A 16,405-nucleotide genomic window follows, 5' to 3' on the forward strand; every position below is an offset into this window, starting at 1 on the left:
ATCTTTCCTCCCCCCAAGTCTCAGCTTTGAAGGTAGTAGTCCCGAGCGGCGAGAGGATTTCTCCGGGCTGGACCCATCGGCTTCTGGGAGACAAGGTACCCGTGGCTGGGTTAGGTACCCACCTATTCCGAGGATGCCGCCTCGGAACTTCCGGAATCAGAACTCACCCTCCTACCCTGCCCGGCCCCGCCCCAAACGCGTCCGGCCCCGCCCCAGACTCGCCGGCAGACACGCGGCCTCTACGCCAGGCCTGGGCTAAGCCGAACCCCCAATCTCCGCCCCCTCCAAGATCCACCCTATTGGCGTAGACAGTCAGAAGCCACGTCCAATAAGAAGGAAGGGGCGGCCGCCTAGTCCTATCCGCTGCGGCAACACAAAAACGGACGCCACTAAGTGGCGGACGCTATACCTGGGTCTTTCCGGGTCTTTCCGGGTCTTTCCACGCTTAGCCCGTACCGGTGCCGGTCCTGGGCCCGAGAGAGATCCAGAAGGGACGCTCCAAGAAGTAAGTGTCTGCCGACGAGCGTGACCTTTGGCGTCGGTCCGGGAGCCGCTGCTGCTCCCCTCACAGAGCTCGGGATGGGATGGGCCGCGGGGGAAGGCCGGAGAAAGGGGCGGGGAGCAGCCGAGCACGTGGAACGCCGGCCCGACCGAGGCGTGGGTGGGTGGGGGGCTGGGCCGGCGAACTACCGTGCGCGGGCTTCGTGGGCGGGCACAGCTGGGCTCGTCTCGTCTGGTAGGTTCTTCTGCTCTGAACACCGGGTGGGGGGGCGGGGGGCGCCGCGAGTGTCGTCGGTCGCGAAGGAGCGTTTTTTTTTTTTAAGCGCTGTTGCTGAAGGTGGCGCCCGACACCTGCCACTAGGTTGGACTGCGGACCCTTGGTGGCGGTTTTCCTGAAAGTTGAGGTTGTGTGCACGCTGAGCGCTTACGGAGTGCTAGGCACTGTGCCGGCTATTTTCCAAGCCTTAAGTAAGTTTCCACCCCCACCAGCCCAGTGAGGTGGGCAGGACTACCTTTGTCAGACGCGGTAAGAGGCCTAGTGCGGTTTCGCTCGCCCAGGCTGACTACTGAACTAGTGAATGGTGGAGCCCCGGGTTGAACCCAAGCTTTCCGAGCTAACCTCCGCACCGAGTTGTGTGTTAGCGGGAGAGCCACCTTTTCCTGTTCTCAGGGTCCTGGAAGCCTCATCGCACCCCGCCCCCCGTTGACCTCAGTGATACCCCTTTTCCCCCAGGTGGGCGTGGGGTAGTCTACACCCCTTGTCCTGTGAACCAAACAGCAAGCAGGAAAGAAAACCGGGACAACTTCCTGGGGGAAACAAAATTCCAAAACCCCAAAGTCTGGCTTTAAATAACAATGGAGATTAGAGTTGGAGTGGTGTTCTGTGGGTGACCAAGCCCAGGGGCCTGACCAGCGGGGGTGGGATTCCTTTTCCACCATTCAGTGTGTCCTGCTGGGTCAGATACTTAGCCTAAGCCTCAGTTTCCTCAATGGTAAAATAGTTAAAAAAAAAAAAAAAAACACAAAAACTCAAGGTGGGCTTGGCAAGCTCCTAGTAGAGGCCATTTTGTATTCTGTTTTACAAACCGTTCAGCATTAGCATTTTCCACATTACAATCCAGAGTCTCTATAACCTTAATTACCCTGTTAGAGTTTTAGGATGTTTCTCACTTTTAAATATTATACTGATGCGTAGTAAATCTTTGTTTTTGAGATATAATTCACATACCATAAAATCTGCCATTTTAAAGGGTACAGCTGGGTGGGTTTTGTAGTATATTTAGAAGGTTGTGCGACTATCCCCATGATCTTATTGCAGAACATTTTCATCACCCCAGAAAGAAACCTTGGCCCCATGCAGCCCAGGCGCCTCAAAGGGGCCTTGTTGGGCTCCAGGCCGAATGCTGAGGCCCAGCTGCCAGGGCCTCCCAACCTGAGGTCTCCGGTGGGGGAGATGGAGCCTGTACCCCATGCTGAATTTTAGCCCTGGGCTGGAGCAAGGAGAATCATGCCTGCTCCCAGTGTGCAGGAAGAGTAGAGGCCCCGGGGCAGCCCCACAATCCCACATGGTGTGGAGTTGATCCCACATGGTATGGAGGCGAGCAGGAGCTGTCTTGGGGGAGGGGGAGTGCCGGTTATCAGGAAAACTGGGATATTCCAGCTATAGGCCTTTTGGAGAGCTGTGCCAAATCTTGGCCGCTCCTTTGGAGAGAACTGCCTGACTGTGAGGCAAAGCCGACCTCTGGGTGAGATCCTCCATCAGGCCTCTACAGAGACCCTAGATTTTGAAGCAGGGCCCGAAAAACTCAGGAACTTGCCCAACTTCTGGATTATCCACAAGTGGAGATTCAGACTTGGAGCCAAAGGAGGTGAACCTTTGAAAGCTTATGCAGCCAAGGCAAAAATGAAATGAGATGACTTTACAGCAACTGTTAACAGCAAGGAATGGGGAAGCTAAGCGGAATTAGAAAGGACAAGTCCGCAAAACCATCTGTTGGGTATGTTGTTTCACAGGCAGAACCCAATTACAGACAGCTAGAGTGGGTGCTATCCAAACAGCTTTCATCTGGAGAAACCTATTGGCAGTTCTGAAAAGCAAAAAGTCAAGGATACCAAGACTGTATTTCAGTTCTATCACTACTGAATTCTATTTCACCTCAAAGCATTACAGAGACACACTGCTGCCTACCAAAATACGGCAAAGGTTAATGAGGAAGATTTATAGGTTTTTCAGAAGTTCTAGGTATCCACCAGATTATCCACCTCATTTAGATAATGTGAGAACATAACCCAACGATCTATCTCAGCCAGTACCTCAGGAAACTAAGAGGGCAGCTTTGGTTCCCTGTGAGGCCAACTGCTCCATCCCTGGGAATCCCAAGGGAGCTTGGCAAATCAAAAGCACACCTCCTGAGTAGGTTTGCCAACACTGTTTCGGAACTAACTGGGATAAACTCATGGCAAGAAAAGCCGGTAATAAGAGACAAGGGTTTGGAAAAAAGCGAGAATTTTATTTCCGTGCCGGCAACCAGAGGAGGTGGCAGGCTCCAGCCTTAACTGATGTCCCAGCCTGCAAGATGGACACCTGTAGTTTTATAGGGAGAGGTTCAGGAGGGTGTGTGCAAAAGAGCAGACAGGATGTGATCACAGTGGGTGGGTATGTGTAAAGCAAGTGATCGTGGCCCGGGGAGGGAATGTTTGGGATGTGGTCTTCAGCATTCTGTTGCTGTCAGGACTTTGCTGGCCTGGCGGTTGCAATGTTCTGGTCACTGCAAAACATCTTCATCAGTGCCTCAAGAAAGTATAATAAGAAAGATAAACAGTAGGTTTCAGAGCATGAGTTAGGTGGTCCTGTCTATTTCTGGTTTTATGTGTTGGGGTTTATAGTGCTCGCTGACAGCAGATTAAGAGTTCCTTTTCAGAGACGGCTGTCAGCTAAGTGTATTTGGAAGGGGACAGGTATCTACCTGTTGACTAAGAGAGGATCAACAAGCAGATGATTTGAAATGTTACAGAAGAAGAAAATTAATTTTCTTACACTTTTTTCCATTTTTATCTTAAAATGACTCAGAATCCAGGATTACAATAGTAACCCTTGTCTGGGGGGACACATTCCAACACCCCCAGTGGATGCCTGAAACCATGGATGGTACTGAAACCTGTATATACTATGTTTTCCCTATACATACATACCTGTGATGAAGTTTAGTTCCTAAATTAGGCATAGTAAGAGGTGAACAACAATTAATGATAAAGTGAACAATTACAACAGTGTACTGTGATAAAAGTTAATGTGAACACGGTCTGTCTGAAAATTTCTTATTTTACGGTATTCATCCTTTTTGTGATGATGTGATGATAAAATGCCTGTGAGATGAATCAACATATAGGCGTTGTGACACAATAGGCTGTTACTGATCTCCTGAAGATCTAACCAGAGGAAGAGCCTCTGCTTCTGGATCTGATGGAGGATAACCAAAGCTGGGGAAAGTGAAACCGTGGGCCTGGGGGTCTGCTGTACTGAACTGTAAAACTTTATACTGGCCTGCCATGTTAAACCTCAGAATGAAACGCTGCTGGAAATAGGGGGGAAAATTAAGTTTGTGCTGACCTAAAATGGAGGTTTTAAAAAATATTACATACCCCCAGTCATTTTAACCTCTTACCTTGTGATAATGAGTGGGTTTTTTTGTATCATTACCTTCCTCTTTTTTTTTTTTTTTTTTTTAAAGATTATGGATTTCAAAGTGTTTCATATTGCACTGTTCCTAGTCAAGAGTGCTATAGTAAGTAGATAACAGAAACCAAAAGATCTACCAATTCCAGTTAGCTTCTTTTAGGTCGACTCCAGAAAAGGATCCTATCTAGTTGTTCTGATTAAAAAATTCTATCTCATGAAACATTAAGTAAAAAGACCAAGTTTTTTTTTTTTAAACTTACTGAAACATGAAGTCTCATTATTCACTCTGTATATTTACCTTTCAATAGGTGTGTAACCAAACAGAATAAAGGAAATATGACACTAGTGTATCAGTGTTTTACAAATGCACAGGCATAAATTTGAATTTAAATGAAAGTCACATTCAACCTGATTCTGGTTTTAAAACAAACAAAACTGCTGTCATAGTAAAGTATTATATATGATACCATAGCTTTGGTTACCAAAGCTAATAATTTGGTGGAATGTTGCCTATGAAAACATAAACAGGTACACATGGAACATCATAAATCATTTAAAATTCTTGTTTTTGTTTTTTAATGTTTATTTTGAGAGAGAGCGCTCAGAAGGGGGGGGGGGTAGAGAAAAAGAATCCCAAGCAGACTCCACACCAGCAGTGCAGAGCCCAACTGGGGGCTCAATCTCATAACCGTGAGGTCATGACCTGAGCTGAAATCAAGAGTCAGTCACTTAACCAACTGAGCCACCAAGACACCCATCATTTAAGATTCTATAAAAATTTACTAAGTCAGCACCTAGATAAAGGGTGTCACAGTGACTCTTATTCCTAAAAATATAAAACAATGTAATCAAAGTCTTTATCAACTAACCTGGGATGGCTGAGAAAAGCAATTACTCATAACAGAAAAATAGACTCCTCAAGAAGCTTCTTTTATAAAGAACCTTGTGAGGGAGGAAATCTTTGTACCAGTGAGTCACTCCCCATTCTCTGCCTTCTCTTTCCCTACTCCAGGCCCCCTGGAAACCACCTCTTCCTTCCCCTCTCTCCTCCCTTCTCTTTGTATCTGGATTTGCCTATTCTGGAGATTTCCTATACATTGATTCATGCAATATGTGGCCTTTTCTGTCCGGCTTCTTTCACTTAATGTTTTCGAGGTTCATCCACATTGTAGCAGGCATCCATACCTCACTCTTTTCATGGTTGAACTCTGTCCTGTGGATGTGGTGTATTTTGTTTATCTGTTCATCAGTTGAATGAGATTTGGGTTGTTTCTACTTTGGGACAGTTAACGAATACTGCTGTGAATGTTACCGTCCAAATGTTTGCATAGATACAGGTTTTCATTTCTGCTGGGTTTTGCTGAGTCATGTGGTAACGGTTGAAACTTTTGACAAACTCCCAGACTATTTTTCCAAAGTGGCTGCAGCATTTTGCTTTCCACCAGCAATGTTTGAGGTTTCTCCACATCCTCACCAATACTTGTAGTTAGTTGCCTGTTGTGTTTTTTTTTTTTATTGTAGCCATCCTGATAAGCATGAAGTGCTAAGTGGTTTTGATTTGCATCTACTTAGTGACTAATGATGTTGAACATCTTTTCATGTTCTAAGTGGCCATTTGTATATCTAATTTTTTTGCTCATTATTTCATTGTGTTATTTTTCCTCTTAAGTTGTTTATATATTCTGTATAGCTGGATCCTTATCAAATATATGATTTAAAAATAATTTTCTTCCATTTTGTGAGTTGTCTTATTATTTTTGGGGGGGGGGGGTCACTTAATAGTGCCCTTTGCACTAAAGTTTTTGATTTTGATGAAGTCCAATTTATTTTTTTCTTATGCTTCAGGTGTTGTATCTAGGAAACCATTATTCCATGATCATGATGATTTATACCTTTATTTTCTTCAGAGTTTTATAGTTTTAAATATTGAATCCATTAGAGTTAATTTTTATGTATGATGTGAAATAGAGATCCAGATTCATTCTTTTGCAGGTGAATATCCAGCAGTCATAGCAGTTGAAAAGATTATTCTTTCCCTCATTGAATAGTCTTGGCACCTTTTTCAAAAATCAGTTGGGGGATGCATGGCTGGATTAGTCAGTAGAGCATGAGACTCTTAGTAATCTCAGGGTCTTCCAATCCTTGACATGGATGTTTTTCCATTTATTTAGATCCTCTTTTTAATTTCTTTGAGTGTTTTATAGTTTCAATGTACAAGTTATACACTTAACCTTATTATATGTATTTCTAAGTATTCTTTTTGATATTGTAAATGGAATTGTTTAATTTCAATTTTCAGATAGTTTTTTGCTAGTATGGGATTACAACTCCTTTTTTTTTAATATCTTGTATCTTGCAAACTTGCTTAACTCATTTTTCACCCCTAATAGTTTTTTTGTGTAGTCTTTAGGATTTTTTTTTTTTTTTTTTTTACATAAGATCATGTCATCTGCAAATAGAAATAGTTTTACTTCTTTTCCTGCTTGGATGCCTTTTATTTCTTTTTCTTGCCGAATTGCCCCTGACTAGAACTTCCAGTACATTGTTGAATAGAAATGGTGAGAATGGACATCCTCGTCTTGTTCCTTATCTTTGGGGAAAACTTGCACTCTTTTCACCATGAAGTATGATGTTAGCTTTGGGTGTTTGTTTTAAGTAGGCTCCACACCCATGTGGGGCTTGAACTCACAACCCTGAGATCAAGAATCCCGTGCCCTAATGACTGAGCCAGCCAGGCACCCCAGCTTTGGGTATTTTGTGGATGCCCTATATCAAGTTGAGGAAGTTGTAACGTTTCTATTCCTAGTTTTTAATCATGAGAGGCATTCTGCATCTATTGAGATAATCACATGGAGTTTTCCCCTCCATTTATTCTGTTAATATGCTGTATTACATGATTGATTTTCCTATGTTGAATCAAACTTATATTCCTGGGATAAATCCTGCTTGCTCATCATGTATAATCCTTTTTATATGCTTCTGGATTTGATTTGCTAGCATTTTGTTGAGGATTTGTGTGTCTGTGTCATAAGGTATATTCATATCATAATTTTGGTAAGTATTGCCCAATCACTTTCCAAAATTAAATCATGTTTCTTTGAAATTAACGTTGTTCTAACAGAATAATGGTCTCTTAGAAATTATTTTTCTTGAGGCACCTGGGTGGCTCAGCTGGTTAAGCATCCAACTTCGGCTCAGGCCATGATCTCACAGTTCATGAGTTCGAGTCCTGCAATCGGGCTCTGCTGACAGCTCAGAACCTGGAGCCTGCTTCAGATTCTGTGTCTCCCTCTCTCTCTGCTCCTCCCCCTGGCTCAGGCTCTGTCTCTTTCTCAAAAACAAATAAAACATTTAAAAAAATTTTTAAAGGGGGGGCGCCTGAGTGGCTCGGTCAGTTAAGTATCTGACTTCAGCTCAAGTCATGATCTCACGGTCCATGGGTTCAAGCCCCACATCGGGCTTTCTGTTGTCAGTGCAGAGCCTGGAGCCTGGTTCAGATTCTGTGTCTCCCTCTCTTCTCTGCTCTTCCCCTGCCCTCTCTCTCTCAAAAATAAATAGATGTTTAAAAAAATAATATTAATATTTAATATTAATATTTTAAAAAGAAATTATTTTTCTTCTTCAAGTACTTGTAAGATTCTTTGAAGGGCAGAGCCAAGCCCAGCCTTCCACAACACATCTTGCTTAATGCCTGTCTGGCAAAGCAGCTGCAAAGAAGCTGGGATTCAGCATTTTCATCTAGCAAATTGTTGGTGAGCACTTCTATCGAGACTAGTTTCTCGGGACACTTGGGTGGCTCAGTCATACAGGCATCCGACTCTTGATTTCGGCTCAGGTCATGATCTCACAGTAGGTTCAAGCTCCACACGGGGTTCTGTGCTGACAGCATGAGCCTGCTTGGGATTTTCTCTCTCCTCTCTCTGCCCCTCCCCTGCTCATGCTCAGTCTCACAAAACAAAACAACCAGCCTTAAAAAAAAAAAAAAGTTTCTCTACTTCAGCTCTATTTGGAGCTGGGTTAATTCATTGTAGGGGACTATCCTGTGTATTGTAAGATGGTTAACAGCATCTCTGACTTCTTCTCACTAACTGGCAATGTCATCCACCTCCATCACTGCCCTCCCCCCAAGTTGTGACAAACAAAACTGTCTCCAGACATTGCCAAAAGTCCCCTGGTAAATAAAATTGTCCTCAGTTAAGAAACACTGATCTAAAAACTGATAAATGTGAATTTTCTATTACTATCCAATAAAATTATCTCTAATTTTGAATTCAGATCTTCACTGTATATTTTGCTTTAGATCTACATTTGTCTCAGTCTGTGTCCTCACATGTTGATGACTCTCAAATCTGTATCTTTAGCCTTGTTTCCTCTCTGGATTCCCAGACGCTTTTTACAGCTGCCTGCCTCTGTTCTGCAGGCGTCTTGAATTTGGTGTGTACAAAACGAGTCTCATTGTCTTCTCTCCCGCAAACTGCTCTTCTTCCTTTATTGTTGGTCTCCCAGGTCAGGACCCTACCAGTTAGTCACTTACTGGTTCCTCACTCCTCTATCTCCACCTGTCACATGAAATTCACCTGAGTCTGTCTAAATTCAAGATCCTCTGTTCCAAGTGTCACTTCCATAGCCGGTGAGTTCATCTCATCTGGTTTGCTGCAGCAGTCCTTAACTTCCAGCTTATTCTCTGTGCTGCCTGTATAGTGCCCTTTCCGACATGGATGTCTAATCATAGCAGAGGCCTCATGGGCTGGCCCTGCCTGCCTTTCCAGCCTCATCCCTCAACCACTTGTACTTTAGGCTCTGGCCATAGCAAACTGCTTGCTGCAGGCCCCTCACCCCCTTGCCTGACACTCCAACCACAACTCAGACTGTCTCTCCCCTCTCGCCCTTCCACTCAGAGCAATGACTCTCTTCTTTTTTGCTACACCTGGAGAGACCTGAGTCTTCACTTATGAGGCACTGCGGGAACCGGTTCATACATCTACGTCCCTAGTGATCAACTAGTGTCTGGAGAATGGAAACCACAGTTTATTTCTCTCTGCCTGCTCCCCAGGGCTCAGTGGGTTCTCTGTAAATCTGTGTTGAATAGCAAATGAAAGTGCCTAGAGCAGAAAGGGGCTACCTGGGATTTTAAAGTAGCTGCAGGGTTGTTTTGGTGTTTGTTTAGTTCAGTGAACATTTACTGAGAACCAACTAGGTCATGGGTGCTAGGAACAGAGGAAGGAACAAGGCAGGATCTTTGCTTAGAAAATTCACATCACATTTAACATGAGATGGGAGTACAAAGTTTGGTACAGAGTGATAAGGACAAGTGTAATGCATAAAGTGGATACTGAGAGTGAACTAGATCTGTATTCGGGAAGACTCTCCCCACCCCTGAAATAGGCTTCTTAAAAGTACAAAACGATCCCTTTTCACCATCCTCTAATCCTTTCTGTGTTTAGTCTACTTCTATTTGTTGTGACTTTTTAAAATGACTTTGGCTTGGGGGCCCTGGGTGGCTCATTCAGTTAAGCATGCAACTCTTGATTTCAGCTCAGGTCATCATCTCACAGTTTGTGAGATCGAGCCCAGCGTTGGGCGCCATGCTGACAGTGTGGAGCCTGCTTGGGATTCTCACTCTTTCTCTCTCTCTCTGCCCTTCCCTCCCCCCCCCCCCGCCCAAAATAAATAAATGAACTTGAAAAAAATAAAATGACTTTGGCTGGATGTTGCTTATCAGATTGGTTGATGTTGTCAGCCTCTCATTCTGTTGCAGAACCTGAACCTGTGTTTGTGTGAGGTGATGGTGTAGAAATATTCCAAAATCAGCACTCACTAGTTATTATTTACCGTGTCCTCGTCATTTTGTGCCCTTCTTTTGAGAATAAGGTTGCAGGTAGGCCATGCTCCTGCCTCCTGATCTGAAGCCTTTGACTTAACCATTACTGTGTTCTTCACTGGAGTCATGCATTATTTCATAATTAAAGCAAACTGGGGTCATATGTATAGAATGTGCAGTCTACAGAAATTTTTATCCTTTTATGTCAGTATGGCATCTTTTTCTTCTCTGTTTTTTTTTTTTTTTAATGTTTATTTTTGAGAGAGAAGGAAGAGAGAGTGTGAGCAGGGGAAGGGCAGAGAGAGGGAGACACAGAATCTGAAGCAGCTCCAGACTCTGAGCTGTCAGCAAGAGCCCAACTTGGGACTCAAACTCATGAACCGCGAACGAGATCATGACCTGAGCCAAAGCTGAATGCTTAACCAACTGAAGCACCCAGGCGCCCCTCTTCTCATCAATTTTCTTAACACTAGTCCTACCTATTTCCCTTTGTCTGCACAGTGCCTCTTAGCTTGTAACTTAACTAGTTAGTAAATACAACTTTATTCTTAAATGAAAATTAGGAAAATTGATCCTTAGGGAGACCCATATGTGTGGTGTCCAGGAGCCATGAAAATGGGTTGCTTAGGAAGATGAATAAAGTTGTTACACTGTTGAACAGAGGTGAAGGCGGCGGTAGTGGTATTATTTACAGAGAAGGGAAAAAGGGATAGGTAAAAGAGGGGAAGCTAGGGAAAGATCATGGGCTCTGAGCCTATTGAGTCTGCTGTCACTTTGGAAGGAGGAGGTGGTGGTGGAAGAAGTGGATGCCCAGGAGGGATGTTAGGGCTTGGAGATGAATCTGTGTTGGCAGGTGAGATGTTAGAAGTATGAAGAGGATCTAGGACAGAACAGTAGAAAACGCACCTATGGGGAAACCAGAAAAGGCTGAATTTGACAAGAGGAAAACCAAGAGAAAGATATTCCAGAAGCCAAAGAAAGAGTGAAGCTTCATGGCATCGCATGTGGTAGGAATGGACTAAAAAGAGACCACTGGCTTTGGCAAGTAGGACCTCACAGGAGCGTTTCAGCAGAAAGGTGAGGGAGGCGGCCTGACTGTAGTGGGCTGAGGAATGACTGGGAAACCAACAGGTGGGATGTGTGCACATAGACCACGTGCTCAGAGTACTCCTCTTCCTGTTGGGTCGGAGAGGGAGCGCATACAAATGAAAAACCTGGCCGTGTTCGTAAGCCGAGAGAAGGACGGGGAAATTGATGGAACATGCGTGGGAACGGGTGGCTGCAGAGTCTGAGGAATGTGAGCATCAGCCAGGTGGCGTGGGTTTGCCAGGAAGAGGCCCAGGGACGCCTGTTTCTCCAAGACCAGAGAGAAAACCGTTAGAAGTATGAAAGGCAGATGTTTGTGGAAGGAAGGGAGAGAAGTTGGGGTGTTCGTTCCTGGCCACGTCGCTCTTCTCTGTGAGGCAGGGACCTATGCTACCAAGTAAGGGCCAGAAGAAAGTGGGAAGAGTGTGAGGACAGTGGCAACACCCTGCGTTGTCGAGAGTGACTCCAACTAGGTTAATTCATACTGTCCCAGCAGAGGATGACAATTTAAGACAAAATAAGACATTTATGATGACTCCACATCCACAGGGCTACAGACTTTGCTTCACTAGTGCTCCATTCTGACACTGGACTGGAGAGCATCTGGTGAAAGTAATCGGGTTATGGGATGACCCAGTGGGGGAGGCAGACTGACTGTCTGAAGCAAGCAAACTGAGGACTTTGTTATAGAATTCGCAAAATGTTTGCATAAGTACTAGACCAGAAGTCCAGACTTTAGGTGCTCTGATGCCAATAAGCATTCCCCACTCAGAAGTATAAGTTGGAAAATAGAGGCAAATAGATTTCTAGCCTATTCTTTGGCTACATTCAGCCCTCGAAATGTTTTTTCTACTTTTGTTATGGCATTTGAATATGGTTTTAAAGTATATTCAGTAAAAAAAAAAAAAAAGCATTCGGTAAGATGTCATCATTGTCTCCCATGGGTTGGAGGTGGGGGGAGTCACCAGGTGTTGGAAAAGCGTGAAACTCAGAGCAGCTGGTCCATGTACCACCACAGTTTGATCCTTTTAAGACCTCTTACTGTGATTCCCAGTGTTGAAACTTGTGATTCAAGTGCTGGTTTCAGGCTATATAAGATTTGAAAAAGCCACTTGAAATATGGCAATACGTGTCATTAAGAAGTGTTTTTATTTCATTTTTATTTTTAAAAATGCATGTGCACACCTGTCCCCTTAACAGCTAGCATACTTCAGGAAGTTAAAACCTTTATACAGCATGTTGAGAAGTCCCACACACTAGCTCTCCTTTAGTTATTTCACAGTTTTCCCTGCTCGGTGCTGGAATTGTGTAGGAGAAAGTGTTCACTGTCAACTGTTCTCTATGAATAGGGATGTGTGTGGATTGAAAGAAAAATTATATGCTGTGGTGTTATCTGGTAAAGAAAAGAAAGAAGAATAACCTAAGAATTTCCATGCCAGCCTCAACTGCCATCTAAAGTAATTGTGAGAATCTGTCATCAGCTCACACAGTGACCCAGGGAACCAGAGGTTGGCAGATTGGCAGGCCAGGTGTTAACTCTGAGGTAGGACAACTGTAGCCAAAGAAGTGGCTTCAGAAGCATGGGATTTTATCGGTATCTCCTATAAAGGAGGCAGCCTTTATAGGCGGGGCTTGGTGTGTTGGCTCTGGTGAGAACCCATTTTGAGCCATCCTTTTGCCTAGCTCTGAGCATGAAGGAACTATCAGGAAGCAAAAAGGCGCCTTGGGTGGTCAATTAAGCGTCAACTCTTGATATCAGCTCAGGTCATGATGCAGAGCCTGCTTGGGATTCTCTCTCCCTCTCCGTCTGCACCTCCCCTCCTTGCTCACATGCACTCTCTCTCTTAAAACTAAACATTTTAAAAAAAAAAAAAAAAGGGCAAACAGGGGCGCCCGGGTGGCTCAGTTGATTTAAGTGTCTGACTGTGGCTCATGTCATGATCTCACAGTTCGTGACGTCAGGCCCCGCGTCGGGTTCTGTGCTGACAGCTCCGAGCCTGAAGCCTGTTTCGGATTCTGTGTCTCCCTCTCTCTGCCCCTCCCCTGCTCTCACTCTTGTCTCTCTTTCTCAAAAATAAATAAAACATTAAAAAAATATTTTTGTTTAAAACAAACAGAAAAGTGCATACACACACATATTTGTATGTAAACTTTCTTTTTTTTCTCTTTTAGGAACAGAAATGCATAAAAACAACAGGCAGAATAGAAGACGTGTGCGAAGAGGCCACCAGCAGAACCCTTGGTTCAGACAACACGGTTCTGACGAGAGGCAAGTGCTGCTGCCCAGTGCCACCCCAGCCCGTGTAGCCTGTCTGTGAGCGGGAGTCACAGGGTTCTCATCAAAAGGCAAGGTCTGAGCCGGGGCCCACGTTCCCAGTGCCACTGCCCACCACCAATTGAGTAGTTAGGAGATATGGCCGGACTCTTTTCTTCTGAGAGTGACCATGACCTCTGTACTGAGTATTAGCCAGAGGCTTAGAAGGAGACCTTAACAGGTGGAACTCGAGAGCTGTTTTTCTGTTTTGCAGCCTTTTTTTTCCTCTCTCTCCCTTTTTTTCTAGCCAATGAAAATAGCTTTCTGGAGACCTAATTTCATTTAGCCTAAGTCCTTAGAAAGGCTAAATATATAATATTGTATATATAATAAACACAAAAAGGTATAAAGAATAATACAATGAACATCATGTACCCGCTACCTAGTTTAGAAAGTAAAACTTAGTCTGTACTCAAAGTCCCCAGCATAAAACATGTTCCATTCTCAACTTATTTTTCTTATGACCAGAAGTCCTGTTGGCCTTGAGCTGTGGGGAGTGTCTTATCCTGCTGTAGGTGGGCATCTTGTTTTGGGACTGGACTGTGTTTCTTTCATGCAGAAATCTTTCCACAGCCCCCTCTTCACCAGAGAAAGCCTGCATGCCAATTTCAAAATTCTGCCGTACTTCAGACCTCCTTCTAAACTGGACGGGTGTCTAACTATAGGGTCAGAAGATGCCAGATACCAAGATGCTTCTCTAGAACAGATTGACCTAAACAGTAATAAAAACCACCAAAGTGTTGTGGAAAGAACAAGGGCTTTGGAATCAGAAGGTCTAGGTTTGGCACTCTGCCTTTTCCTATGTGAATTTGGGCAAGTTACTTCACTCTGAGTCACCCTTGTACAAGAGAGCTAGTACAAGGTTTGCAATACTGTTATGTAAAGCCTCTGATGGGCTTCCTGCCTCCGAGCAGGCCCTTCATACATGGTGGGCCTCATTAGGTGCAGGATAAAATCGGTGACTCTGAGCCAGAGTCCCAGACTTGACCCATATTGTAGAAAGATCAGGACGGTGCCCAGTGTTTGTATGTTTTGTAAGGAGAGCTATGGATATTTTGGGGGCCCCGGGCCTTCGCACGAGAGTCCAATGTGCAGATAAATGTGATCTGTGCAAAAAGAGCACTACTCTTCCTGGCAGGTACTGTGGAAACACGCCAGACAGCCACCTTTTGGGCTCTGTATAGACAGAATGGAACAGCATTCCTTGGACTAGAAATGTAGACGTTTGTCATGATGCTTAATCCTTCTCTTGCGGCAGCCAGATGAGCTGCCTCAGAAAGGTCCGGGCCATAAAAAAGGGAGAGCAAATGATTTTCTCTGAAATGGCATAGTTAGAATTCACAGACAGAAGAGAAAGTTCTTTCATTCCTTCAACCTAGTGATTCAGTTTGTATTCCTTTGAGGGATAGGCAGGAAGTTCTTGATTTTAAAGTGGATTTTGTCAGGATTCTAAAATTAGGTGTTTTGCTGTATCGTTATATCCTTCAGCCTGTAATTGCCACAGAAGCTGCTTGTAGTTTTGCAAATCAGGTGTTTAAACCATGGCTCTGTCCCAGTATTAACTGAGCAAATCACCTCTGTGCCCTGAACCCCGGTTTCTCCATCTGTAAGCTTGTGTAGCCAGGTAAAATTTAAACCCTTTGTACTGCTGAATCCAATAAAGAATGAAATGCACCTGGCCTTGTAACTGCTGTTGAGCTGACAGATGAGCCCAGCTGGTAACATTCTCATTGGCAAAGGTTTCTGTTCCCCTTTTCATTTGGAAATTTTGAAAAGATCTCACAAAATGCTCATATGAGGAGACAAGGAAAGGGAATTACTGTGACCCGTGTCCTGTTAAGGATGAGGAACCAAAACCTTGCCCTGACTTCTGTATATTTGTAGTAGGTAACACTGCTTTCCAGGAAAAGAGAGGTCAGAGCTCCCCAGGTAATCAGAAGAATCAGAGGGTTGAAATGAAGGCCATGGACTGCCTTGACTGACCCCAGCAGGATCCCACAGTCAGAGAATGGGACTCAAGCTCCTCACTGCAAGTTACTGTGACTGTGTGTCAACAGGTGTAACACAGCGGCACAGCAAAGCCCACAGGATTCTGGCCGTGCCGATGATGACGAGGCCCCATCGACCTCATCTGGCACAGCTGGGAGTTCTTCCGCGCCAGGTGAGGCGTCTGCTGGATGTAGACCTCCTGTGTCCCTGCCTGTAGAAAAGATGACACCTCACCCTGCCTCATCATCTGGTTCTAACTGTTTTGGCTGCCCTTCTTAGCCATGTGTGTCTGCACTTGAATGTGGGTGAACTCCATGTGTGTCAACGACACCCGTTCCCGGCTTGGAGGAAACTCTGGAGCAAATTAAAACACTGACTAAACATCCTGACTGTGTCAGGAATGGGGATTCTGAGGCAAACGGCTCCGCCAGTGCAGGACCGAAATGGGCGTCGGATGGGGAGTGACAATGTCAGCCCACCTCCTGCCCCTCAGAAAAGACAGGCATCTGTAAGGGGTGGTGTGGACAAATCATGGGTTCCTTCATAGGTGGGTCAGTGCAGTGTTTAAGTGGATTTCATTTCTTTTTGACTAAAGATCTGCCAGGGTATTACTTTGACCCGGAAAAGAAGCGCTACTTCCGCTTGCTCCCCGGACATAACAATTGCAACCCCCTCACAAAGGAGAGCATCCGGCACAAGGAGATGGAAAGCAAAAGGCTGCAGCTGCTGGAGGAAGAAGACAAGCAGAAAAAGGTGGGCTCCACACTCAATGATGGCCACATCCATCCACTGCTGATAGGAGGTGCCGAGCAGATGCCTCTGTAACACTTAGCATGGTGTACTTGAGGGAATGTGACATCAACCTTCCACCGTAGTAATCTGATGAAGCGAGTAAGAAGGCAAGAAATCTCCCACCCCCCTTTTCTTATCTGCAAAGTTTCATCAGTGATTCTTACATCTTGTCCTTTCTCAGAAGAATCTGGGGAAGTGGCATGAAATGGTTTCAGTAATTGTA

The 16,405-nt window shown here is 44.7% G+C and overlaps 1 protein-coding gene across 5 annotated transcripts in view; it reads left to right on the forward strand.

Moving 5' to 3' along the window:
* The first annotated feature begins 367 nt into the window (after positions 1-367).
* Positions 368-16,405, forward strand: part of DCAF4 (DDB1 and CUL4 associated factor 4) — a 31,779-nt gene continuing 15,741 nt past the window's right edge. For 3 of the 5 annotated variants that reach the window (XR_007152958.1, XM_047862546.1, XM_047862550.1), the window contains exons 1-4: positions 368-505; positions 13,260-13,356; positions 15,459-15,562; positions 15,986-16,143. Coding sequence is in view for 4 of the 5 variants with exons in the window: in XM_047862546.1 (XP_047718502.1) it covers positions 13,268-13,356; positions 15,459-15,562; positions 15,986-16,143 (351 nt within the window). In the remaining variant the exon portion in view is untranslated. Of the gene's footprint in view, positions 506-673; positions 737-818; positions 970-13,259; positions 13,357-15,458; positions 15,563-15,985; positions 16,144-16,405 lie in introns of those variants that run through there. The other 2 variants (XM_047862549.1, XM_047862547.1) reach the window with 2 other exon arrangements.

This window comes from Prionailurus viverrinus, chromosome B3 (assembly GCF_022837055.1).
Source record: "Prionailurus viverrinus isolate Anna chromosome B3, UM_Priviv_1.0, whole genome shotgun sequence".
Taxonomy (NCBI): domain Eukaryota; kingdom Metazoa; phylum Chordata; class Mammalia; order Carnivora; family Felidae; genus Prionailurus; species Prionailurus viverrinus.